The 26,792-nt window shown below is 38.0% G+C and overlaps 1 protein-coding gene across 1 annotated transcript in view; it reads left to right on the top strand.

Annotated features, from left to right (window-relative positions):
* pdgfd (platelet derived growth factor d) overlaps positions 1–26,792 on the top strand; it is a 65,460-nt gene that overhangs the window by 27,944 nt on the left and 10,724 nt on the right. The window contains exons 2-5 of the mRNA XM_014998806.2: positions 9,789–9,978; positions 12,811–12,988; positions 21,127–21,165; positions 23,412–23,619. Coding sequence (XP_014854292.2) covers positions 9,789–9,978; positions 12,811–12,988; positions 21,127–21,165; positions 23,412–23,619 — 615 coding nt within the window. The remainder of the gene's footprint in view (positions 1–9,788; positions 9,979–12,810; positions 12,989–21,126; positions 21,166–23,411; positions 23,620–26,792) is intronic.

The raw sequence follows: 26,792 nt of genomic DNA, 5'->3' as shown, positions 1-26,792 counted from the left end.
GAATTACAACAGTTGGAGGTCATATCAGGTTGAGCTTTATTCACCAAGTCTGTGCACTTGGTGAATAATTACTTTGCCCTCATTGAAGACATTTGAAATATAATAAAAATTTGTTTTTGTAAATTTGTGTATACATGCAGTGTTTTTCTTTTTTTTTTTCTTTTTTTTTTCAAAAAAGAAACACAAGGTTAAATTAGCTCAAATATGAGCTGCATTAATCTTACTCACCAAGGATATGGTCTGAGATAGAGAAACTGTCTCTATGGCGGATGTTTTTTGGACACAATTTGTGTCCAGAATATGTGGGGTTTTCAGACAGTTTAGTTGGCTTTTTTAATTTTTTTCCCTGACTCTAGACATGTTAAAGTCTCGGATGGAGTGAAGGTCAGCCTCAGTGTTCTTCTCTGCAAACTTAATTGTTTGTTGTAGTTTTCTGGATGAGCTAAGCAATAGTTATGAGCAAAAACAGAGCAGACTGAATGATGGTAATGTAGAAGATGATCAGCAGCTCATGTGAAAGGTTTTACTTTTTGAGTTCCTGGAGAAAATGCTCTGTCTCTTGCTGAACTTTCTTCCAAATGGTGTTTGTGTGAGGACCAGATTAGGCCTCCAGAAAGGGTGGTAAGTGTTGTTGGATACACCTTAATCTCCACTGTCAAGGGCAGCAGGCCCCATGATAATGTGTTTCCTGGGGACCAGGGATGAGCCCGAGGGAACTTCACGCAGCTTCAGAGACTTGTCGAACATCTGGGTGATCAGTGGATGTTCTCGGGTATGAAAGAAAAGACTTCTTTCTGGAGCTTTCTCAGTCCTCTGACCCTAAATAAAGCATATTTAAATCTTCAGTGATCGTAAGTCTAGAGAGGAGGTCAGAGGAGAAGAGGATGGAGGATGCATGGGGAGCTTTCGGGTCAGGGTGTGATGCAGACGAGTTGGTGGGAAGTGTCAACGGCTACTTTTCACACCTGCAGTGGAAGCTTTTAAGGCCGCCTGCAGGAGGAGGATTTTGCTGAGGTTGGGGGAATGAGCTCCTATAATTAATGATATTTTTGGACATTTCTGAACTGAAGTTGGCTCTTCTACTGCAAAACTTTGCTTTGCTGTCAGCAAAAGCCCTGATGGTGTTTGCTGCTCCATGGCAGGGCTGATGTTGGACATGCCTCCCATATTCATATGGAAATTCACAGATTTCTTTAAAATTCACTTACAGATTGTTGGGAAGCATGTTAAAGTCGCAATCCCAACACTTTCAACATAATTGCAACACCTACACTACACATTTACAACATTTAGCATCTTGGCCTTAAGAATGTTAAACAAAGTTCACTATAGGCCAATAATCTGAATAAGAAATAAGTGTTGAACAACATATGGCATGCTTTGTTTTAATGTAGTAATTAAAGTACTTTGAAATATGAATGCAGAGTACTCTTAAACCTTAATGCAGTAAAATGTTACAGTAGCAACACACAGTTCTTAGTACATTTTCTGTTGTGGAAAAGTAAAACTATGACATTTGAGCAATGGCTTGGACTCTATGGAAGAATGTTAACACTAAATTATTATGTCCCTTGGCACTCACCCATTTGTTAGGAATGACATGAAAGGAAATGGACCATTCAGCACTGCTTTCAGTAGAGGTCACTTCTAACCTGGTCAGGCCTCTATTCTTCTCTGCTAAGTCAAATGGGTATTTTTAATGGTTTTAAACAAATGACAGATGTTGCTAACTCACTTTTAAAGAATAAATATTTAATATTGTGTCACTTTGGATTAAGTCACTGTTTCTACTCTTCCACTTAATATTACATCAACCTGTTGCCTTCACCTGTCCTAATTCTTTCTCTGTTTTGTTTCTGTCCGTCCTCGCAGCTGAGAGACATGAACTTTGTGTAAAGTGTGTTAAAAATACACAGCAATTAACTGCATAAAACATGACACTTTAAATTAGATTATATTTAGATTACACACTTCATCTGGTCAGACTTATCACAACAGTGAAGTATCTTGCAGTGTTAAATTGAGCCACGACATTTAAACTCAAGTTTATCACTTCAAATACCAACTTTTTATGTGTTTTATGATTCATCATATAGTTAAAGAAATGATTACAGAAGCATCACAGATAAATACCTTTATTTTTGTGTCATGATAGTAAATACAGCACAGAGTTGCAGGACAACAGGGACTTGTCACTTTTCTCATAGTAACTTATGCTGACCTGTGTAACTTACAACCATTGTAAGTTACACTGACATAACTCACCTACTGTCTGTCAACCACTTTGAAAAGCTTTTTTATTATCATTTCCTATGATATGTCTATCATTTTCCCTGTTGTGTTTTTGTGCCCATGAGAGCTTTCTTTTCTGCTTCTCCATCTCTAGCTCTGTCATCTAATGACAACACGATTCAAATGAAAAAAAATTGCACCACGGTGTGTTCTCAGAGGGCTGCGCACTGGATTGTGTTTGTGTGTGTATGTGAGGAAATGACAGGACGGGAAGGAGCAGGGAGGCACCTAATCCATGCTGTGTCTCTGATATTGATCATATCATTTACACACGCACAAACAGCTCTTAAATACAGAAAATGCTGACTGGAAATAATCTTTCCTCCATTACTTTAGTGCAGTGGTTCTTAACCTTTTTTGAGGTACCGAACCCCCCAGTTTCATCTGCGCATTCACCGAACCCCCCCCCCCCCCCCCCCCCCCCGACACAGAAAATAATTTGCAGTATTCTGATTTATTAATGTAATTATATTAGTTATATTAGTTGTATTACCTCCCCCACGCCACTAGAGGCAGTACCAACCCTGAAAAGATGTGACTAAGGAGCAGATGTGAGCTTTACTGAAGTTCAAATCCAGCTCCTTCCCGCAGCACTGATTGGCTAAGCAATGTAACATGATCCTCTGGAGCAAGTGATGGCAAAACGGGGCGTCATCACGACTTTACACAGTGTGTCTTTACCTCCGTGGCAGATGCTCTGCCGAACCCCTGAGACCGACTCATCGAACCCCTGGGGTTCGATCAAACCCAGGTTAAGAACCACTGCTTTAGTGCCTCCTACTATTCATCACCCCTATGCTCACATTACCCTGTTTATATTGTGTGTCAGTATGTCATCCATGAATATTGTGTGAAAGAAGATGTCTCATTAGTTATAATCAACTATCATCAATTTAGCCTATTTAATAACTTTATACGTTTGCTATGCTACCAAGCTGCCACTAGCCTACTGCGTTCATCGTTCTGGTGTTTCTGTGTGTGTTGTCTCTTGCATGTGTGCTTGCATATTGATAATTAGTTTTACTTGTAATTCAAAAATATATTATGTTTTCTCAACCAATATATAATGGCTGCAAGATATACAGCTGAAATGGTCCTACACACACACTCTTACAATCCCACGCACACACAAAATAGATAGATATTTTTCCATTGCTGTTGTGCAATTTTTCTTCCAGTTTTCAGAATGTCTCAAGTGTTTTATCCATCCATTTTCTTTACACCCTTGTCCCTTGGTGGGGTTGGGAGAGTTGCTGGTGCCCATCTCCAGCTAACGTTCTGGGCAAAAGGCGGGGTTCACCCTGGACAGGTCGCCAGTCTGTCACAGGGCAACACAGAGACACACAACCATGCATACACTCACACCTAGGGGCAATTTGGAGAGACCAATTAACCTGACAGTCATGTTTTTGGACTGCGGGAGGAAACCGGAGTACCTGGAGAAAACCCACGCATGCACAGGGAGAACATGCAAACTCCATGCAGAAAGACCGGGGCTGGGAATCAAACCCAGAACCTTCTTGCTGCAAGGCAACAGCTCTACCAACTGCACCACTGTGCAGCCCTCAAGTGTTTTAACAATGTCAAATATGTTAAAAGTAGAATTATTTATATAAAACCTTGAAATCATTAAGTGAACTCAAATAAAATACAAAATACATTAGAAATGAATGACCGAAACCAAAATGACAAAAGTAACCCCGAAACATATTGATTCTAAAACGTGTAGGGTCCTGTCACTCAGGCATAAGGGTTAAGCAAACTATTGAGGAAAATGCAGTGAAAATGGAGCAGGATGGAGACACTGAAGAACCAAAGGAGAAGCAGTTGCAAGTACATTTGGGGCGATAGTTGATGCTGACCAAAGCTGACACCCCTCGGTATGCAAGAGCTCCACTCCTGAACTGTGTGCATGTCTGTGTGTCTTTTTCTTCCTTTCTACATGCCTCTTGTGAGCGTGACAGAAAAAAATGCGAGGAAATTTAAAGCTGATTTGTCATGAGAGAGTGGCAAAACAGTGGAGCTCTGATAAGCAGCACAGCGATGCATACAGGCACACACACTTGAGATGCATTCACACATGCATTGAGCCAACATTTAGCCAGATGGAAAGGGCTTTGGTTGTTTCTCATGGGTGGAAATACACAGAGGGAGGAAGTAAAGACTCTCACATCTACAGCCAATGCACATTTACAACACGGCGCACATATAACGCTGAACAGATGCTAATAGGGGTGTAACGATGCTTAAAAGTCACGAGACGAGACATGGCACTACTTTCAGTTCACGAGAACAAGACGGGAGAAGATTTTAGAATAACTTTCAAGAAAACGTCTATGGCCTGTATTCTGCTTTTATTGATTTTTGTCAAACTCACAAGCTGGCTTTCTTTTTCTGATTTATTTTTATATCGTAAGACCTTCAGTATAGCAGTCCTTCAGCTATGCACAGTCTGCAGGACAACTGTTTCCATTTCCAAGTTGCTACTGATATGATGTGCTGTGATTCTGATGTTGCTCATTGTAGCCCAGTAACTTTGCCATTGGTTGTTATAGCTAACTCAGTGACACCAATCCTGTGTGGCGGAATGGGGCAAAACTATTTTGGAAAGCTTGTGAACCCCCAGCACTTTGACATGAGTCATACAGTTTACAAGTTAATTTTCCCAAATAGTAAGGAAATCTATGTGAAAAATTGTCAAATGGTAATAAATGATAATAGCAACGTGGGCTCCATTTGTCATTGAAACTGAAATAGCTTTCTGATTTAGGGGTGTAATAGATCTTGTCATACAATATCTTACAATATTGACACGTCGCAATATTTCTTGATGAGGTGACTTCTATCTCACTAGCCATTTGTGATCATCATGGCTTTGGAAATTGTAACAGAAGATGCCCCAACTACACTGAAATGATTTATAAGAACATTGAATATTGCCCCGCTAAAACAACAGATGACTGGATGTATACGCTGTGATTGTGAGGTACGTCACATCACAGCGTTATGAACAGAAACTGAGAAATGTTAAATGTTATGCTGCAGATAAGCACAATTGAAGCAGTGGTGCCCAAAGTCAGTCCTCGAGGGCCGGCATCCTGCACGTTTTAGTTCTCTCCCTGGTGGTAGTAACAACCTTTTCAGCATGTCAGTGTTCCTCTTAGGCCTTCTATTGAGCCATCATTTGATGCAGGTGCGTTAAACCAGGGAGAGAACTAAAACATGCAGGATGCCGGCCCTCCAGGACCAACTTTGGGCACCTCTGGTACAGAGATAAAAAGAAATCAGGAAAAAAACAATAGTTTGTGGAGTTTGTTGCAAAAGTTCTAAAAAATGCAGAATATAGGCTCTCTTGTAGCATAAATTTGGTCTTTGAAGATATATGTTGTTTTTTTTTACTTCAAATATTTTTCTCTGTTTTTACCTGTTTCACCTGCATGAATGTCACGAAGAAGGCAAACATCAAGATTCCACCATTTACCTATGGCGTTATTCACAATTGAAAGAGGGGATTTTAAAAGCACTGCTGGCTTGTTTTGTGGTTCAGAAAAGTTTAGTTTAAGAAGATGAAAGACAGACTGGATATGCTAGAAGATGAGAGACAGAAGAAATTGGGTTGCCTTGTTTTAGGCATTATCCGGTGGGAGTTTGTTCCTGAGTGGAAACGTATCAACTGTCAGTCAAGAAATAAAAACGTGTTTGGTCTGCACAGAACAGACACTTTTATTAAAAATGGCTGATGTTTAATACTGGGTAAATGTTTGCATCACTGTGTGACTTCAGCAAGTTCAAGTCGTGCGTATATCAACTAAATCAGAGACTTGAGAGATTAATATCCTTTGTTATCAACTCCTTCAGTGTGACCTGCTGTACTCTCCAGCGTGAGAGCTATTTTTCAGCCTCTGATGCACCATGTTGCTGGGTGATTAGAGTGTGATTGGCACTTGGATCAGAAATAGATCTTGAAGCCACAGAGAACATCACACCCTGGCACTGGAGGTGGGAGAGCCAAGTTTAATTAGTGAGAAAATACCCACATAAAACCAACCTGACAAGCCTACATGCAAATCTGCACAAAGTATCATGAACTTTTCTCCTGAAACCTGGTACATCTTCCATCTGCCCACCACACATGCAGATTTACCACACAGTCACGCATCATCATTGTCACAGTTACTTAAGTGTCAGATCAGGAGTCTTAAAGTCTAATTGCTGAAGTCAGATAATGCATGTGAAAGAAAAACAAGAGAGAGTCGGTGTGTTTATATGTATTTAAGGTGTGAGTCAGCCTCTAAGGAATAGAACATTGCCAGATTTTCTGCAGCAGCAAACAAATTAACCTTTAGATAAGTTTTGAAGATATTAACTTTGTCTAGTTGAAGAACTGCGGTGTGTTCAAGTGTGCTTTAACGCAACTGATTTTCAAGTGTAGTTGCTCTACAAAATCTTAAGTACCTGTCTTTTATTACATTTTGTCCTGCTGCAAACATAACTTGCACGTTTTTGAGATTGCATATGATAGAAAAACACAAAGTGGTGCAGAATTGTGAAGAGGGGGAAAAATAATGTTATTTTTTTTTCAAACAGATCAACTGTATTTCTTTATGTTGTTGTTATTTAATTTCAGCTAGCGCACCCTCACAATGAAACACGACGGTGGCAGCATGGTGCTATGGGGATGATTTTGTCTTCAGCATGAAGTGGGAGAGGTTAATTAGAGGTCATGGGAACATGGATAGAGTTAAAGTGTAACTAACACTGCAGTGGAGGGGCACGGCCGAGTGAGGGGATGAGCAAAAGAAGCACTTCTGCTTACTTATAAACTTTGTCACTATATTTAGAAACTTTACCAACAAGTGATAAATGAATCTTCTTTTTCCTGTGTTGATAAGAGACTTATCACACAGAACCATAAAGATGAAACATAAAGATAGAACCCTAAACAGCCTATTTAGACGGTTTATCAGCAAAAAATTGATTTGGAGGTTACACTTTAAATGCTGGATGGTTAAGGAAGAAAACCTGTAAGAGGCAACTAAAGTGAAAAGAGACTCTCCTTCAAGCAGGACAACAACTTGAAACGCGCATCCAGAGGTAGAAAGGAATGGTTTAAATCAAAGTATATTAATATGCTGGAAGGACCTTGTCAAAGTCTGGACGCAAATCCATTTAAAAATTTGTGAAAAGAATTAAAAATCCATCTTCAAATATTATTATCTAATGTGACTGAGCTTGAATTTGTCTGCAAGGAAAAATTATGGCGTCTCATTCCTGCCAAAAACCTTAAGGAGCGCATTAAGCAATCACGATACTAATCAAGAGAGCACATAGCTCCTATCGTGGCCACATTTATTAACCGAGAACACATAGGTCTGGCCAAGTCCAGTCCTGGCTGTCACCGCATTTGAGCGGAAAATCCAGCCACTCAGATAAATCAGAAGAATCACTGCCCCCCAAATGACAAATACGGCCACTAAAGAGAGAGTGCAATTTTCTGGCTAGAGCGAACAGATGGTTGGAGGGAACATATTTTACTGCTTGATGAGCTGTGTTCAATGACCCACGAATTAAAAGAAATCAGGCCTTGATCACAACTATGTGCTTTCTTGATTAATATATCCACTGTTGTAATTGTTTATGTCCAAAATAGATGAGACCATTCCTTATTTTCATTCATAATATGATTAAAAGATAAAGTATTAGCATCTGGAATAATGACAAAAAATAAAAAAAAAATAAAAAATATCTGGTAGCTTGAATAGTGGTGTGGTTTTACTCTAAGCTGGAACTAAATTGTTTTTAATAAAGTATTTTTCATTAAAACCAACAAAGGCAGTCTGAAAACCAAATTTGGCAATATAAAATAATATATACTTTAATTTCTCATTTATCTAGGGGTCAATAATACGACTTTGTAGCAACAGCCGAAAGGTGCCGTATAAATATCTTTGCACAGTTTCTTCTCTTGAACTCTTTGTCTTCTTTTTAATATGATCATAAATAAATTCATACCACTGATGGTTAAAGTCACAAGGAACACCCAGAGGAACTGCAGCTGTAGTTTTATGAAGATTACATTTTTACCTTTTATGATGCTAACAATTGTGATATTACTGACAAAAGTGGCTGCAGTTGATGCGCCTCACTCTTTTCTTTGTCTCACTCTTGAGGAGGCTTTGAGTCTTGGACAATGCTACCTATAACAGGGGTGATCATAGAGAGAAGTGAGAGTACCCAACTGGCCAATATGACAATAGTATGCAGAAAGTGAATGCATTATATTTAGATAGTACCAAAAATTTTGTGGCCTACAAGTATAGTTCCCAAGCAATCCATTATGATATATATTTTTTAAATTTGTACACATGCACTGATTTCTTGATTAAAGTTCTATATGTTGTGCAGCTCTAGCCTATGACCCAAACAACACCCAAGCAGTCCTGGCATGACACAGATTATGTGGAGCATAAAATAACCTTTCTGCTTGCAACAGCAACATGTGTGTTAACCAAAATGACTTTTGTAAGCTGTGCTGAATTCCCTTTAGACATTGGTGAGTGAAATTCTCTGATACATAAGCACTTTCATGACTGAGGGGAGCCTCACATTGAAGCGTCTGATCAACAGAGTGTAAAATTTCCTTTACAAACAAATTCATCTTCATCACGCATGCCCACATACACCGACACGTCCACCAAAGCACACAGCTGTATAACTGTAGTATGACATGTTGTTCCTCGCACCAACTTCAACTTTAGGTGCTTATGATTTGGACGAACATGTCAGAGAATCAGAGTATAATCAGAATAGCTACGATGAGAAGAAAAATACACTAAGAGAGGAAATTGAGTGGTGGGACAGGAGTAAAATTTAGGCAAAGTTTGCAGCAAAGCGGTAGATGAGAAGGCGGAAGCTTCATCATCATCTCTCAGGGGTGCTTGCTGCGGCACCTTGATTACGGATTCAGCTCTCTTGCAGAAAAACCCCCACACAGCAGTCAGAAAATATCGCCCTGTCAGCCCAGTTCAGCACAAATCCTGACCTTCTGACAGACAGTGTGTGTGTTTGCGTGTTTGGGAGGGTGCATGTGAGAGTTTGTGGGTAATTATAAGAACACAGTTTTGTGGGCAATTGATTTTTGGAAGAGTGAAGTATATTTGTATCAGAAAACACATGACAGATAATCTTCTTAAAGCTCCCAATAAGTCTCTTAGCAAGACACACTGTTCATTGAGGTTAATTTAAAACTTATTTTCTGGTTTCTGTAGAAGATTAGCATACAGAGAGTAAGTGTAATGTTTGAGTACTGAAATCACAGCCATTATTGTTTTCATGTATCACGTATTCTTTGTCGCTACATTTATTTATTTTTTTGCATGTTTTAGTTTTCTCTGCTGATGTTTGCCGACATCCAATATTTTGTTTCTGTGTCTGTAAAATGGATGAACTTACTCACCAGTTGTAACCACTAACAGACAGCAATCGCCCTGCCACAGACTTGTACCACAAGGACGAAAACATCACGGTGACTCCGGCGGGTGGCGTCATCTTCAGCCCAAACTACCCCAAAGCTTATCCCCGCAACCTGCGTCTGTCATGGAAACTGCTAGCGCCACCTGGGAACCTCATCCACCTTCAGTTTGATGAACAGTTCCACCTGGAGGAGCCTGCGAATGGAAAGTGCAGGTAAAACACAAGATTAAAGAAGATAGAGAGAACAGACGGAGGTGGCGGGGATGGAATTCAGATTATATGATTACGGCAGATAATATGGAAAGACAAAGAGTAAGACATAATGTACCCTTAGAGAGACAAAAGGAGAGAAAGGCAAAGGAAGATTGAGATACTGAGGACAAACAGGAGGGAGCACCGGTGCATCACGGGCATGTGTAATGGAGAAAAGTTGTCTGAAAGACGAAAGTGATTAAAAAGTTTGAGGCTGAGTAATGGAGAGAGTGGCTTAAAGTAACACATCAAGGACAAGTAAAAATCTACTCTGCATAAAATGTCAATCTAAAAGTTGAAGCTCTTTCCACGTTTGGATTATTTCCCTGTGTGATTGTAATAACACTCCAATGAACGTTCTTCATTGATAGGATGTGACAAATGTTTAGAGGGAAATTTTCCTTTTTTTGGCAAAACCTTAAAGAGTTTGATGGTTGAACAAAAACATGTTTAATCCCAAAATGTAACTCAGCTGTCAGTGTAAGCGCCATAACGAAAGACAATCATCCAGTCATAGTAAGAGAGGAGGAGAAAACATCTAAGGCTCAGAAAAGGAGAAAAACTGTGTTGCTGAGTACTTTGGATTTTGATTTAACATTAGATACAACTACTGTGTCCATAGAAGCGAGTGAGTTTTAGTTTCTTTTCACCGTTTTGTGTTTTGGCTAGAGGCTTGAAAAATGGCGGTAAAGTTGTCAGATTACTGTCAAATTTAGGAGGTATATTTTTAATGTCCAGAAATTTGCTTAAAACAACAAAGTCAAATAGGATTCTCATACGATTCAGTTTGACTTTGGCATCTAATCTAAAATAGAAGATTTTAGTATTAGCTAAAGATGTCTCCTGAACTTTAGTCCATTACACAAAACAATTTGAAGAGCACACAAAAGCTACAGTATGTTTCAGTCCACCAACTAAAGAAACAATGTATGTATTTTTTTGTAGATTTGTGGCCAGATGCTGCAGGGAGCAAACATGATCTAGAGATGTGTCCTCAGCAGGAAATTGTCCAGTAGTTGAAACTAGAGCTTTGAGTCCAATATACTAGTGATTTACTTGTATCTTCTTGGCTACTTTCCAGCTTATCTGTAAAAAAAAAAAAAAAAAAAAAAAATGCCTTGAAACAAGTATTTATACTCCTTGAACTTTAATTTTTGAAATACCTCAGCCCACTAAACGGTATTTTTTAAATCAAATGTTTTCAGTAGGAGTTGTGGTCTGAGCTTCCAAGTAAAAAAAAGGAAAATGTTCACCTTACCATTAATAACAGCATTTTTCATCTAGTAGAGGTAAAAACATTGTGTGTTTCTCTGTCAACACATGATGTATTCAGCAGCTTTAGTCTAATGTAAAACCGTTTGTAAGTCGTACTTTTTCTCATGGAAGGGAGAAAAAGTTACTTTCATTGTTTGTCGCTCAGGTTGGCCGGCAGGTTTCTGTTTGTGACGTCATTGCAAACCCCCTTTTCAGAATGAATCACATTAATTAAACTTTGGCTGGCTTTAGGGTCTGCAGAGTTCCTGCACCAGTGACAACGATATGAAATGATGTGCTGGACTTCCTTGTCCAAACACAGCAGTTTCTTTACTAACACAATAATTCAACAAGTGTTTATGCAGCTTTGAGAGCACAATAAAATTGGCCCTGTAGTTTCACACCAATATTTCACATTCATGATGTGGTACTTTGACTTATAAGAACTGACATTACACCACACAAACCCAGCCAGTATAAAAACAACCAACCAGTTCAAATTGGAAATACTTAACTTATTTTAAGTTGTCATGTATTACAATATTATATCTGCATTTCCTTTAAATGATGAATGAATAAAATCTTTAACATAATCATAACTATAATCTTGGCGATAGATTTTATTATGTCTGCTGTCTGTAGCAGCATTTTTGGTCTTTCACTAACATCTCCGTGGGCTGCATTTGATCCACTCTGGTCTGTTTCTATCAGGCATGTTCAGGCATAACATTATGGAAATTATGGCCCCTGAATGTTTGCTTTGGCATCTTGATGTTAGCAATGGGCCCTAAAAGCTCCTAAAGTTGTGATTTGGGACCCTCATGGATCAGACCTTCACTGGATTAAGATTTGCTGAATTTTGAGGCCAATTTAACTTCTCAAGTTTGTTTTGCTTTTCAAAGCAGTTGTGAATCATTTTTGGTTTGTGGCACGACACAATTATAGTGGAATGTCGTTCCCATGAAAAGGTGTACATGGTCTGCAACAGCGCTAAGGTAGGTGGTACGTGTCAAGATCGCATCCTCCTGAACTGGATGACATAAAGTTTCCTGGCAGAACGTTGCCCAAAGCATAACTCTGCCTTTCTTCCCAAGTAAATCTTGGTGCTATTTGTTCTCCAGGTCAGCAATGCACAACCCTCTGGCCATCCACATGGTGTAAAAGAAACGGTGATTCATCACACCAAGCCACCTTTTCCCTTTGCTTTGGGCTCCAGTTTTGACTGTGATGCACCGTGCATTATGGGACTTTTCCAGCAGAACCACCTTAGTGTTGTTAAGACATTGTCTTAATGTAATGCCATGGAGGTCTTTATATATTTATAAATGCATCATTTCAGGATTAATTATCACATCTTGTCCTATGTTTTCAGTCAAACAATTTCAATTAATGTAGTAAATCTTTGTTCCGTGCATAAACACAGCTACTGGTCTCTTTTTTTGTTTTCTTTATCCCATAGCTTTTTTCCATCTGCTGCCATGAATTGATCTGTTTATACATTTTTGTCTTTGCTTTTTTTTTTTTTTTTTGTTATTTCAGTTATGACTTTGTTGAAGTGGAGGAAAAATCACAGACCAACACTATAAAGTGGGGCCGTTGGTGTGGGCAGAAAGCACCGTCCAGTCTAACTTCAAAATCCAGCATGCTCAGAATCATCTTCAATTCGGACGATTACTTTGTGGCGAAGCCGGGATTCAAAATCTACTACTCACTGCTGGTAAGGAAGCCTCACATGTTACAGCTGCGATTATTAGAGACAGCACAAATATGTTTTTAATTTAACATGTTTGTCTTTAAGCACTTACGACTGGATTTAACAGTAAACAAAACGATGAAATGAAGTGCTGCAGAGGTCACAGCAAAGCTTTCTGTAAAATACCAAGCTGTAGCATGTAGCCAAGCCTTTCCTGTCCATCCATTTGAGAGAAGGGGAGAAATCAAGAGAAATAGGACGGGACGTCTGGAGGATGCAAAGCTGTTCTCTTAGAGACTGTCAAATGAATGGATAAGGAGATTTGCTTTGTCATTTTGTCAGGAAGCCCAAAGAACAAAGAGAGAGGCTCTGAATGTAAGATGTTACTCTGCTCTGTAATCGACGGGCTAAAGGGGAAGAGCGAGCAGCAGAAAGTCAAAGAGGCATTAAAGAAGGTTCCTAGTAAAAGCTAAAAAGAGAGAGAGATGAAGAGCTCCTGGCTCTGTCTATTATCTGAGAAGAAAGAGTCACGAGAAGGAATAAAAGTCAAGACAAACCAAAAAGAAAGAGAAAGTATGTCTATTTATTCATGAGCCTTCATTTGTGGTGTCATTTTTGTTCTTTATTGAGTGAATATGAAATAATAAAAAAAACCTTCATTGTTGCTCTTGCAACAATTTGTCCTTTTAGGAAACAGATATAAGAGAAATATTTAAGCTACATGCATTCAAATTGACTAAAATCACTTTAACCAGCTCCTAAAAGTAAATTATATACATATAAAATGTAAATAAACACACACTAAATAAATAATTTTCTATATTTTATAATATAGAAAATATTATAATGTACAGATCTGTATTTATGGTATCCTTATCATAAACCTACTACATCTACAAAGAATTTAACTTCTCCACTTTACAGTTTGCTTGATTTTTTCACTGGTTTTGAAAATAATATAAATTTTTTAACATACTCTTTTTTAAGAAAACATTAACAAAAATATTACTTTCTTAAAACAGTTATTTGAAATAGTTTGATTATAATTATACGGGGAGATGCCTCTCATCAAATGTTAATCTGGCAGGATTATTTTTTTTTATTTTTATGTTAGCAAATTGATGTTGTAATGAATGAGAATGTTAATAACTCTATATATTCCACAATCGATACCTGACTATTTTAAAGCTTTGCAAATACTGTGTGTAGACGATTCAAATTTTAGTTTAAAACCTATTTCTAAATAGTTTTTATAGCCTTCTTTCAGTGGATTGTCCATAATTATTTTTTTTTTCTAGAAGCAGAGGTAATTTAAAAGCTGTAAATGATTTGGAGGAAATCTTAACTATTTTTAGTATATTGTCTTAGTGATTGGTACAATAAGTGTAGTTAGCATTACTGGTAATATGTTTATTGAGTCAATATATGAACTCAATAAAATTACAGCCCCACATCACTCAAAGGACAAATTCTTTGTGCTTCTCTTAGTTTTTATGCTAACGAGATGCAGGCAGGAAAGTTACTGTTATACTTAAATTGTTATTGTATGGCATCAGTAATATCTGCAGGTTGGCTGCAAAGATGTTACGAAGTTAGATCTTTGTTGTTACTTTCCACTTAGTACTGGAATAAACCTGAACCTGAACAGAGCGGTGCATGAATCTACCAGCTGCGGAGCTTTTCCAGACAATCAGCACAACTTTTATTCTCTGTCAAATCACACTCATGTATTTCCAAGCTAATTCTCGGCTTCTGATATGCCCACGCTTAACTCACAGCTAACTTGACTCAGAACTGAGTTGTCTGATTGATGCCACTTGTTCTGAAATTGAAAATCCTTGGTATCACAGTAGCCAGTAGGTTTGCTCACAGTGTTTGCCTTCTATTCAGCCTGTTTTTTTAAAACAGGACCCTGGTCAATTGACTTTCTGTGGCACATGACTCATTTTACCAAACAATATCCAGACAGTAAAAGTTCAAATTGCCAAGCAGCCTCTGAAGTCTGGCCCCCTGTTGTAGCTACCTGAATGGACTGCTGACACGCCTCTGGTTTCATTTTAAAAAGCTTCTTCTAACTTTCGTGTTTCCTCTGGCTTCATTTTTTTAGCAGCTCTTTGATCCCAATACTTTGAGTCTTCTTTCCTCAACAGCGGCTTTGATACAGAGGAGTGTTGTTGTCAGTGCAGCCTGTTAGTGCTTAGGTATGGCGCTCTCTCTCTCTCTTTCTCTCACTGAAAGAATGTCAGGATTTTATTTTCCAACCAGTCTGTCACCAGTCAGGGCCAATCAAACCGAAACCCCTTTGAGTCTGGCCACCGCCCGATTTCACTGCGCTTAATATTTACGATTAGGCTGCGATTCAGCCCAGCACACACTGAAATTATAAAACATGACTTTTAGATTAACATCGAGGACAAAATATTGCATCAACATGAAATTTTAGAGCAGATAAAACAAAACAAAAAAACATGTCATAACAGACAATTGTATTTTTCCAGTATAATCTAAAGTATTAAGATGTCTTACAGCAGTTTAGGACTACTGATGACATTTAGCTTTTGTGTCATTTTACATTACCATTAGAGCATATTGCTGAGGTGTTATTACACACCATTATAAATAAAGACCCTCACTTAAATTTAAAGTTGCTTTCTGAACAACAGCTACTCTAACTTCACCATGGAGAAGATCAAAACTGCTTGTGGATTTTATCGCAATTTTACACTTGCTCTGTAGTGGTGCTACATAGTATTTTTTGCTGTGTGGCAGGACTATTTGGAACAACCTGGTATGTCTAAAGCAGTGGTTCTTAACCTTTTTTGAGGTACTGAACCCCCCAGTTTCATATGCGCATTCACCGAACCCGCCCCCCGGCACAGAAAATACTTTGAGGTATTCTGATTTAGTAACGTAATTATATTAGCTGTGTTACCACCCCCACGCCACTAGAGGCAGTAGCAACCCCGAAAAGATGCTACTAAGGAGCAGATTTAGACTATAGAATTAGGTAAAAACCATAGACATAATATAAGCATAGCTTATAATATAATATAATATAATATAATATATAATATAAGCTATAATATAAGCTTATGTCTATGGTAAAAACTGTGAGCTTTGCTGAAGTAATTAAAGACACAAGTTCAAATCCACGCTGAGAGTGGAACTCCTTCAATCAGTGCTCCTCCGCAGCTCTGATTGGCTCAGCAATGTAACGTGATCCTCTGCAGCAAGTGATGGCAAAGCGGGGCGTCATCACGACTTTACACGGTGTGTCTTTACCTCCGCGGCAGAGGCTCCGCCGAACCCCTGAGACCGACTCACCAAACCCCTGGGGTTCGATCGAATCCAGGTTAAGAACCACAGGTCTAAAGCTTTATAGTAACAAGGAAAAGATAGTTTAAGCTGTCTGAGTCTGTAGGCCTTTGCTAACTTTAATCCAGTCAGCATTTTTCTCATCAATATTTTACTATCAAGCTAAAAAAGAAAAAAAAAACTCTGTTTAGTTGGCTTTTTAATGAGTTTATAGGAATTCTTATATTTTTTTGAATAACCGTAACTCTTAACTTTCTGGCTGGCAAGATGGATGCACCTCGGTGCAGACGTGTCCCAGGCCTGTCCCAGCTGGTAGTTGGTGAGAAACAGATTACATGTTGGAAACTAAACTCGTGAATCGCAGGACTAATGCTGGGAGACAGACAGCGACTCAGGCTCACTTTCTGATCTGCAGTCACCAATTAACTGCGTCACTTCTGAGTCTGGACTGTGGGAAGGACCACCTGGAGAAATTCAAACTCTAAAATAGACTCCAGTCAACCAGCTGGGTATACCCTCAATCATCCTGTGCTGAGTGCTACCTTTCAGTCTGTAATGATGACAGGGAAATGTGAAAGACCCCCATCATGAAGCTCTGACCTAAATATGCCTACTTACTTACTCTGCCACTGTGTAAACCACAAATAACTTTCTTATCTATCCCTCTCAGGGTCTTATTTCTTTTCCCCTTTCCTCCCTTATTTTTATTTTGTAATCTCTCCTCTGGTCAAATAATCACAACCCTTTGCATTACGAACAGAAACCAATTCTTGAGGCCCTTCTCATTAGATCAGTTTTACCCAATTTTTAAAGAGCTCCTACATTTGAGTTTGAGCGTTGCATCTTTCTATCTTCAACAGACACGCACGCACTCACACACATAAATCCCCTCAAGCTAGACTGGAGCTCTGCGTGTGGCTTAATTTAGTAGGTCTAATTTGTTCTCTCCAGACCTGTCGAACAGATAAGGAGAAGGAGAGGAGGCACACACAAAAAAAAAGTGTGAAGGAAGAAGAGTTAGAGGGAGAGAATGAGGAGAAGCAGCACTGGAAGGGGAGAACAGGTGTCTGAGATGCTATCAGGATGTCAGCTAATGACTAAAACAAGCCAAACTGCGAGAGACAAAGAGAAAACCAGCGAGGAAGGCAGTCGCGAGGTACTGGGCTATGTGGAATAAATTGGTGTGGACCTGATAAAACAAAAATCCATACAGGAAACTAAAACAGAAACAGCATATAGAGAGGAGTGAAGGCAAAAATGGAGAAGCAGAAAGAAGCTTAAGATCAGTCCTATCATTAAACTCCAGCTATTCCCATTGGGAAGATTTTCCTTCACTGCTGCTCACTGACCTCCAGCTGGCTGAAAGAAGACTTAAACCCTTTTCAGACAAAATTGACTGTTTAGAAGTGTTTTTTGTCACAACAAACATGGACAGCTATAATTTGGAAACTGAACGTGTATCACTCATTTAGTAAGGCAACAATGTTTTAAATTTAGAGTTAGACAAGCTGCAAGCACCATGTCTGGTCAAGCAGCCAAAAGCAGGTTACTAAGTACTAATTACCTCAGTAAATAACCAGCTACAATGCTTTCCTTGGAGCTGCTTTCTATTTTTCTCATAATTGTTCAATATTTGTGGAAGATTGCTCTGGTAACACTCATTTACATGTGATATGTCCCATTTGATCTAGTAGTTTCCCACGCAAGCATTTATTGTGTCACAACAATACATGCATGACATTTCTTTAGCTAAATCTCTTAAGAAAAATACTAAAACTGTTGGGTAGAAGCGTGCAAGTTCAGAAGTGCGATACTAAATCTAAAGGAAAGATTTATTGCTGCATGAGAATATTCTTTAGGTTATAAGCTAAGAATAAGCTTCAGCTCAGGCGTAGATGAAACAGCAGAAATGTGGCCAGTGTAATTTATCCTCTAACTTGAATGTCCTTCCAGCTGCTCATGCGTTGTAAAAGCTGATGGGGAAACGCATTCGCTTTCCTCGCTGTCTGCCACACGCTTGATTCTCTGCTGTTTGAGTGTCCAATAATACAAAATGGAGTTGAAAGGGGCAGCTCCCTGATGTCCTTTCCACTAGGCTGCTACTGTAAATAAGAATCCATTCCCTCACCGCCAGTGAATATGCCAAGGTGCATTTTTTTCTTTCAGTGAACCAAAGTATTGAAAGCAAAACTGAAAACAGGACTGTCTGTTTCTCCCAGCAACAGTAATAAATCATATAAGACAAAAGCGCGTTAAAATAACACAGGCTTTCATGTTAGCTCACTAGGGGAATGATGCAATGCTTCAGATAGCTCCACAGGGAATCAATAAGTTTGTTAACATCTGATCTTGGTAAAAAAGAAAACACTTTCTTTTATTTCAAGGGTGTCAACATAGAAATGGTCCGGTCTTTACCGGTACATATATGGTTTTCTTCTAAATTTAACCTCAAGTTGAAAACATCCCGAAATGTCGTTGTGTGTGAAGTAAAGAAACATGAAGTTAGAATAGAATAGAAATAATTACACCCTCAAAATCCTAGGTATGCACAAACTATGTTGAAATGTATAGAATTTTAAGATACTGTCTATTCTTACCACCGTTTGCAATTAGAGCTAAATTGAGCTACATCTTTTTTAGCTATTGCAGCTCAGAACAGTCTAATTGTGATTGTTTGGGAATTGCTGCATCTACAACTTATCCAAGAGACATAAATTGAAAAATAAAAAGCATAAATTTGATAAATTATCATTGAAGATTTTTTTGGCACTATCTGCTACAATTGAAAGAATATTTTTACTTTTTTTTTTTTTAATGAAAATAACGATAGCTTCCAGAGCTATATGGAATTTAAGATGGGTTGTTATGGAGGAAGATCAGCATAGCCAGCTGCTGTGGAGGTGATTAAACCATAATCATTTTAACATAGTTTTTTTTATCTTAAAATATAAAAATTTGCATTCAGTAGGAACTATATTTACACAGGGAACAAAAATGTATTTCTTTGTAATTGTACCAGTCTGGTTGATTAAATCAGAAAAGTGATCCAGCATTTGGTTCACATTCACCATTTTTCTTTTTTTAAATTAGACAAGAATGCTGTAAATATCTTTTAGAGTTAGTCAACTTCCCTGACCTTAGTGGTTCTTACATTGACTCAGATGTATTTCCTTTAGACTCATCCAAGAAATATTTTCTAGCTGCCCATCCCTTGCTCTCATGCTAAGTTTAGTTCTCCTTGCTTGTAACTTTTAAGTAGATTTAGACCATAAATTTAGAGATCCAAGTCACAGCAGAGTGAATAAAAGTCAAAATGTACATCTATGTTTGTGAGTGCATTTCAAGCCACATGCAAGAGTCTTTTAAAACAACCTCTGCACACTGACCACCTTTGATCTCAGCCCTATTACATCTACAGCTCACACAAACACATGCAGCAGAACAAAGTGAGGTCACTGGAGTGCATGGAGACAGATTTACTGTTCCACATTTATCAGTGAGGGCATTTAGGACGCTTCAAGGAGACAGATCCAATAGCCAGTGAGACTTGATGTGCTTTGTGATTCCTTACAAGATGTCTATAAATGTCAAGTATGCGAATGGGAATATGCAAAACAAACTTGGTCAAATGTGTGTCCAGAACAACACACTGTGACTGGAGTCTGATTTGTTTCTCCAACAATTGCACGTATCTGCATGGATGTGCTGTGACTGGGTTCTTTGGAAACCTCTGCTGGCAGCCAGTCAAGCAGACACCTGGTTTCCCTGCAAAGAAAACATGTGGATGCTCCACCCAGTTCTTTGCAAGTTCTTTTTAAGGTCAAGTATGTAATGAGGAAAAAAAAAGAAAGAAAACTAGAGGAGCACTGAACTGTTAGGTGGGAGGTCACTTCTTAAACAATCTGACTTTTCATTTTGTTTGATGTTAAAGACCTTCGCCTGACCTTTAGCTTTATGTATTTCAGCATGACTTACAGTAGCTTTACTCCAGCTTACATGTGGACACTGAATAGTTAAGACCCTTTGATTTAAGGAAACTTAAGGAGAGTGACCTTTAAACTTAAGAGAATCAAGAAAATTTTCTAGAAACGTTTCCTTAAACTTTTCCTGTTTTACGTCAGTTAGACAATTTAAATCCACTTTATTTTTTATATATGTATATAGATAAACAGTTAAAATTTTCCACATCAAAGAGATCTGTTGATTTGTATCTTTTTAAGTCAGTCGCCAGTCAATGTTTTGACTTGTATTGAATATGCTGCTACTTTGCATCAAAGTCAAAGAAATCAGTGGAAAGTACAGTAATTTTGATGGTAATTAGCTCAACAAAAAGCAAATCCCCCTTGTCTTTCCTATGTCCAACTTGGAACTAAGTTGGGTGTTGGGTTATTCCTGGATAAATGTTTTGACACCTGCGTTAAATTAAACTTTGCAAAGCTGCTACCAAGATTTGTTCCTGGGCCTAGTTCTCCACTTAATTATTTTCTGGAGGTTTTCAAAATATTGTGCACCTTCCTTTTCTTTATGATTAAAGAAGAGATGGCATATCTAAATGACTTATCTGGTCTGATGTTTTTAAAGCTGTTATTGTCTTTGTATTTACTTAGGAAATGTTTAACACCAAATTTATTTGCATACCACTAAAGCTAGCCCAAGTACCACCAGTTTTACTTGATCCACAGTGTGAAGTTTCTATTGCACTAAAGAATAAAAATAGATGTTTTATTTAGAAAACATCTAAATAATCAATACACTAAGTGGGTCAGGTCTTTACAAATGATCCTCCAAATAATTATTTTTAAATGATATTACATTTACAATATTTTCTTCTGTTTTACATTTTCCAGGGTGACGCCAATTGGGAGGCTGTCACTGAACTCATGTCGGTGAGTTATTACACGAACAAATAGAAAGCTAAATGGAAAGGCTTGATTTTGTTATAGTGATTTTTGAAGAGTTTAAATGCATTTTTTTTTTATTTTTAGTAGAAATTTTAAAGCTAGAAATTTATTTTATGTACCATATTTTCCAGACTATAGAGCACACCTCACTGTAAGCCGCACCCTCAAAGTTTTTTTGTTTTTTTTTTAAACCGAAAACAAGCCACATTGGGCTATTAGCCGCTGGTATCTCCGCCGCTCTCGGTTTTCCACAAATACGCAGCAGAGGGTTGCGTCCTTAATAAATCTGCTATTAACGCCGAACCATGGATTCATTCACGCCGGGCTTACATGCAGCGGCTATCGAGCTGTACTACCACCTCGATAGCCTTCAATTTAACAGCTGCATCATATGAGTTTGAAAACATTTCTCCGTCGTGCCTGCTGCTAGCATGTGCTTGTTCTGAATGAAAATTAGCACTTTCATCTTTGATTTCCAATTTTGACTTCCAATGATTCACTTCCTGCTAAAGAGCCCTCTGGTGGTTGAAGAAAAATCCACAGAAAAGCCGCACCGGGCAGTAAGCCACTTGGTTCAAAGCGTGGGGGAAAAGTAGTGGCTTATAGTCCAAAAAATATGGTATTCTGTTTTATATTAGACTGATATTGCAATAATAAAATAAAAAATATTTCCATCCATCCATCCATTTTGTACTTTTGTACTTCACATAGTAATGCAGCTCAGCTACTTTCCAACCCTGCTGCGTTGAGCCATTACCAAAAAAAAAGAAAAAAATTCATTACACTTGCATGTGTGGTATATTTTGTGATCCACACATTATACATGTCCCATGTACCATTTTTATTATATTAGAGGTTTGAAATGCAGAGCCACTCTTACTCAGTCTAAATTAACAGTGGGATATTTTTATTCATATATTGAAACTCATAGGCTTTCATTTATTGGTTCATGATGTTTTTTTACTTGCATCTGTTTGCTTTGTAGACCTCTTTAAAAAAATTCAATAATACAGCCGTGCTAAAATTGGATTATGCTCTCATTCAGTTTTAAGGTGTTGCATCAAAAAATAATGCCTAACCTTCTAGTCTTTATTAGGTTTTAAAACAATTTGAATGCAACTTCAAATCAAAAACAGCTAATGGCCTGTTGCACAGTGTCATGTATTTATTAAAAAATGAAATCACTGCAGGGACCATGTGTAAAAGGCTACACCCTGGAAATGAATTTCTTGTAGAACCTCAGTCAGCCGCTGTAACTTGCAGTAATTATCTTTTTCTTGACCTTTTCACTGCCTTGCCTCTTTGAGGAGGATTTTTTGTGTGTGTGTTGATGAAAGCTACTACTTCTTCAAGATCAGTGGTAATGTATGTCCTTCTTAGCCTTCTATTAAGTCAGACCTTAATTTTCCAGATCAGCAAACTGATAAAATTCCTTATTTTACAGATGTGGGAACACTTGTTGATACTCAGTAAATTACATGCAATGGATTGGCAAAAACTAGCTGCATGCTTTCACTTCTTAATTATTTTGTATTTACTAAAGCATTCAGACGTTTATTAGATAAATAAGTAGATGCTAACAATAACCAGTGAAAGTCAGATAATTAGATTTTTATATCTCTTGATTTATAAAACCTGATAAATGTATAAAACTACTGTACATCTCCTCCTAAGTCCATTTATGTAGCTGCTGCCAACTAAGAAGCAGATGTAAAATGTGATCCATCCATTAAAGCTATTTGTCCTTTTAAATTGATTATGCAAAGGAGGAGATTTTTCAGGTGTTATCCTCACATTCATAAAGTACTACATCTTGGTATAGTGGCTTTTAAAATTTCCTTTATAGCATTATATTGAGTTGAGCTGATCTATTTCACATTTGTAAAAAAAAAAAAAAAAGAAAAATGGAGGAAGGCATAAGGAAGTGTGATTGATTTATGCCCACAAGACCACCTAATTTAAGCTCTTAAAGTAAATATTAACAAATGTTAAGTCCCAGTGGAGTACTTCTGTTTTATTGCCATCTTTAATCAGGCCAACTCTCCCATTTAACCTTTATAAATCATCTCATTACTTACATTAGTCCTTGGAAACATGACTGCTAATGTCTCAGAGTGAATAGTCCCAGTCTAAGTGAGAGTTTTACTGCCTTCTGTGGGTATTTCTTTGCTAACACTTTGTCCAAAAAAGAAAAAAAACCCATGCAACCTTTCCTCCTGTATTTGTTGCAGGACATGGGTGCAAACGAGATGCCGGCCACAGAGGTTCCACAGACGCTGGAGGACTTGGATAGAACCATAGCTACCTTTGACACTATAGAGCAGCTTCTTCAGTCTTTGAGCCCGGATACTTGGAGACAAGATCTGGACAATATCTACACTCAAACATACATATATTATAGATCCAAGTCCTATCATCTGGCAAGCAGACAGAATAAAGGTAAGAGTAGCAACTCTTTGCGAGAATTTAACCTTTAAGAGAAAAAGTTCAGAACCCGGTAATATGCAGAGGGAAAACTGTGTGATGTGCCACGACAAAACCAAGAAGAGGTCACCAGAGTAGAAACAGAGAAAAAAAAAAGTTTAAAACGCCAATTTCAAAAGAAATACTTGAGTTTGTGAAGAAACCACTGTATGCTTTTAACAGTTGAAGACATATTCCCACTTTTTTGTCTGTGGTTTCAGCCAAGAAGATGAACATTTGAAAGAAACACATGGCTGCTTAACATTGCCATCACAGTACAGTGCCTCTGACCCAGATCCACAATCTAGATCCACTGTGTAAAAAAAGACCTCCGCTCAGGTTTCTTTATGCAGCAAGAATGAATTACAAAAATCAGTGTTTGCTGTGCCTGGCTGGAGTACATTAAACTTGCCTTGATGTAACATTTAGATTTTTTTCATTCTTACTGATGTGGAGATTAAAATCTACTGTCCTGCCCACAGCATACGGGTACACCAAAGTGGTCAAATAATTGTTAGGTGAATAAGTTGGATAGTCAGGAGGAGTATGTCAGTCATAGACACTTCAAGCATTCTGTATCCTGTGGTGAGTAGATCACCATTCTTGCAGACAGAGCATCTGAATAGAATATTATGTGATAAGATAATGTTTTTACTGAACCATTGCTGCTGCAATTGAGTAACACTTGCATTGATTATGTGGCCTTAGTACATATCTGTGATATATTTCAGAGACTCAACATTTATGCTGGTATACCTGATGATTATGGTGTTATAATAATTCAATATGTCTCATTTTATTTAATTCATTTTGCGAGAAAATTTTGTGGCCATTATTACACAGCTACAGCTAACATGAATAAAATGTAAAATAAAATAAAAAAATAAAAACTTCAATAGTTCCCTATCTGAGAAACCTCCAGCAGAAGAATGTGCACATCTCTTTCAGGGGTGCAAGTCTGTGGTTTACTTACCATAAAGATTTGCTTAGTGAAAACATTAAATAAAACTAGAAGAACTTGGAAGCTGCCTTTAGCTTCTTTTTATTTTTCTGGAATGTAATGTTGAGAAAGATTGCTAAGAAGCCAAATGTTGTGCGTGTGTGATGTAACCATGGCAATCAGGCATTTTTAGCTGAAAGCTGACAAAGTTTATTTGATCACTGAAATGATCTACACCTACATTCACGTTTACCCTGACTACATGAAATAAAGACTCAAGTCCCAGACCTAGAGATTGAATGGAGTCTTGAGTATTTAAACCAAATCCAAGTCAGTTCTTTGCCACTGTTTTTGCATTGTTAATGTAAGGGTTAATATGATAACTTGTGTACACATTTGCAGCCGTGTTTATGTGAAAATACCAGTGTGTAACCCTTAGTGCTTTAGACTGCATCTCTTGGTTTGAGCTGTGCCTTCATACATCTCTCTGTTGCTGTATGTCTGTCTGAGTGATGTTCTGTTCCTTTGTAAATATTTGCACCTGACAGCAAATCTATTTCTATTTAATAGTAGATGTGTGTGCTCTGTTGGCATGGGAAGGGTTTCTGTGTGAGGAGTATTTGCATTTTACTGTGAAGCTTTAAGCTGGGTTGGCACTATGGGTCCTTAATACACCAATGTTGTGCTCTCTAATTGGAAGTTCAACATGTATAGCAGCACACAATCTGCCACACTCCGCAGCTTAACTTCGCTTTTATTAAGGCACTCATAAATGTAGACCCATCTTTGTTTTTGCAGAGAAAGTTTGCATGATGATGATATTAATCGGTATGCGTTTGGAACACACTATTAGCTGCATGTGTTCATGAATTCAAATCAAACCTACACAATACATATATGAGTACACAACACTTTGTGCTCATGAGTGGCAGCACAAAATAGCTAGTATTTCCTACAGTAATGTAGGGGGGCAGCTTTTTCCTCATGTTGCTGCCTTTATGTGTGACAGTCTTTCTAGCCACCTTTCTTTTTTTTTTTTTTTTAGTTATTTTCCCTCCTACACACTTTGACGGGGTTCCACACCACTGCTCTTCTGAGATTACACTACTTTAAACAGGCACAGCTTTAGCTCTGCCTAAGCAAGGAAGCACACACACCCAGGAAACTCTCACGTGTAAACACCTACGTACAACTCATGCAGCTTCTGTTCAGCTAAACATAACAGAGCCTTTAACAAAAACTAAGAGTTTAGGAGTAACAAACGTTTATTTTCATTCTGCACTTTGCATTCGTTCACCACCTTTTGTTATGATCATCCAAAAATGTTTATACAATTTGAAAACTTGAATTTTTGTCTGGAAAAAAAAATGTTTAATGTCCTATGCTAAGTGTTAAAAGTAAACAACAAAATGAGTCACCCATGTAGCAAAATTGAAATCAACTCAAGTAGGGATAAATTTATCTTAAAAACCATTGTCTTCTAATAGGTTGTGAAAAAAATGTCGCCAAATGTTTTATAATCGCCAAGCAAAATGTTCTAGACTTTTCCTCTCTCGTAAATATGCGAGGTCCTTCAGCAAGAAAGCTCTTCAGAACAAACAATAAATATTCTTACCTTACGCAAACTACAGACAAGGCCGACATATATAAACTTGCATTCAACTTCCTTTCAGTCAGCTTATGGTGTAATGGACTCTAGCTGGATCAATGGGGAGTTTGATTGTCACTATAGAGGCTGATGCTCGCAAGAAAATCAATTTGAGAATAGTTCAGTGAGCATATCCCCGTATTCAAATAGCCCCTCATTGTTTGATCCCTGAACGGCTTCAGAGTTCCTCCCTGTGGTGAAGAAGGTTCCACTTCAAAAGGATCGGTCAATTATTATGGCCTGAATGGTTGAATGTGGGCTTGATTCACCGTTGATGAGTTTAGACCTTTTACTTTTACTATTGTGTCTCTTTTTTTCACCGTTATGTTCTGCCGCAGAGATAAATCCATCAGGAGTTTCTTCTTTCTCCTTCTCACTTTCCCCATTAGGCTTCTCTCTCAGTTGGTGCCTCCATTGGTGATCAAAGATAAGGCAATGAACTTTTGGTAGGTCATAGCAGGAGCAATCATATTTCAGCACTTTTTCCACATAGATTCAAACCTGTTGAAGCAGGAATGTGCATTATTTGTAGTTGAGATTTCACCTGCTGTCCTCGGCTTC

Source organism: Poecilia mexicana, unplaced genomic scaffold (genome assembly GCF_051168715.1).
Source record: "Poecilia mexicana isolate PSO_F unplaced genomic scaffold, ASM5116871v1 scaffold_13, whole genome shotgun sequence".
Classification (NCBI taxonomy): domain Eukaryota; kingdom Metazoa; phylum Chordata; class Actinopteri; order Cyprinodontiformes; family Poeciliidae; genus Poecilia; species Poecilia mexicana.
This window is presented reverse-complemented; position numbering and strand designations above follow the sequence as displayed.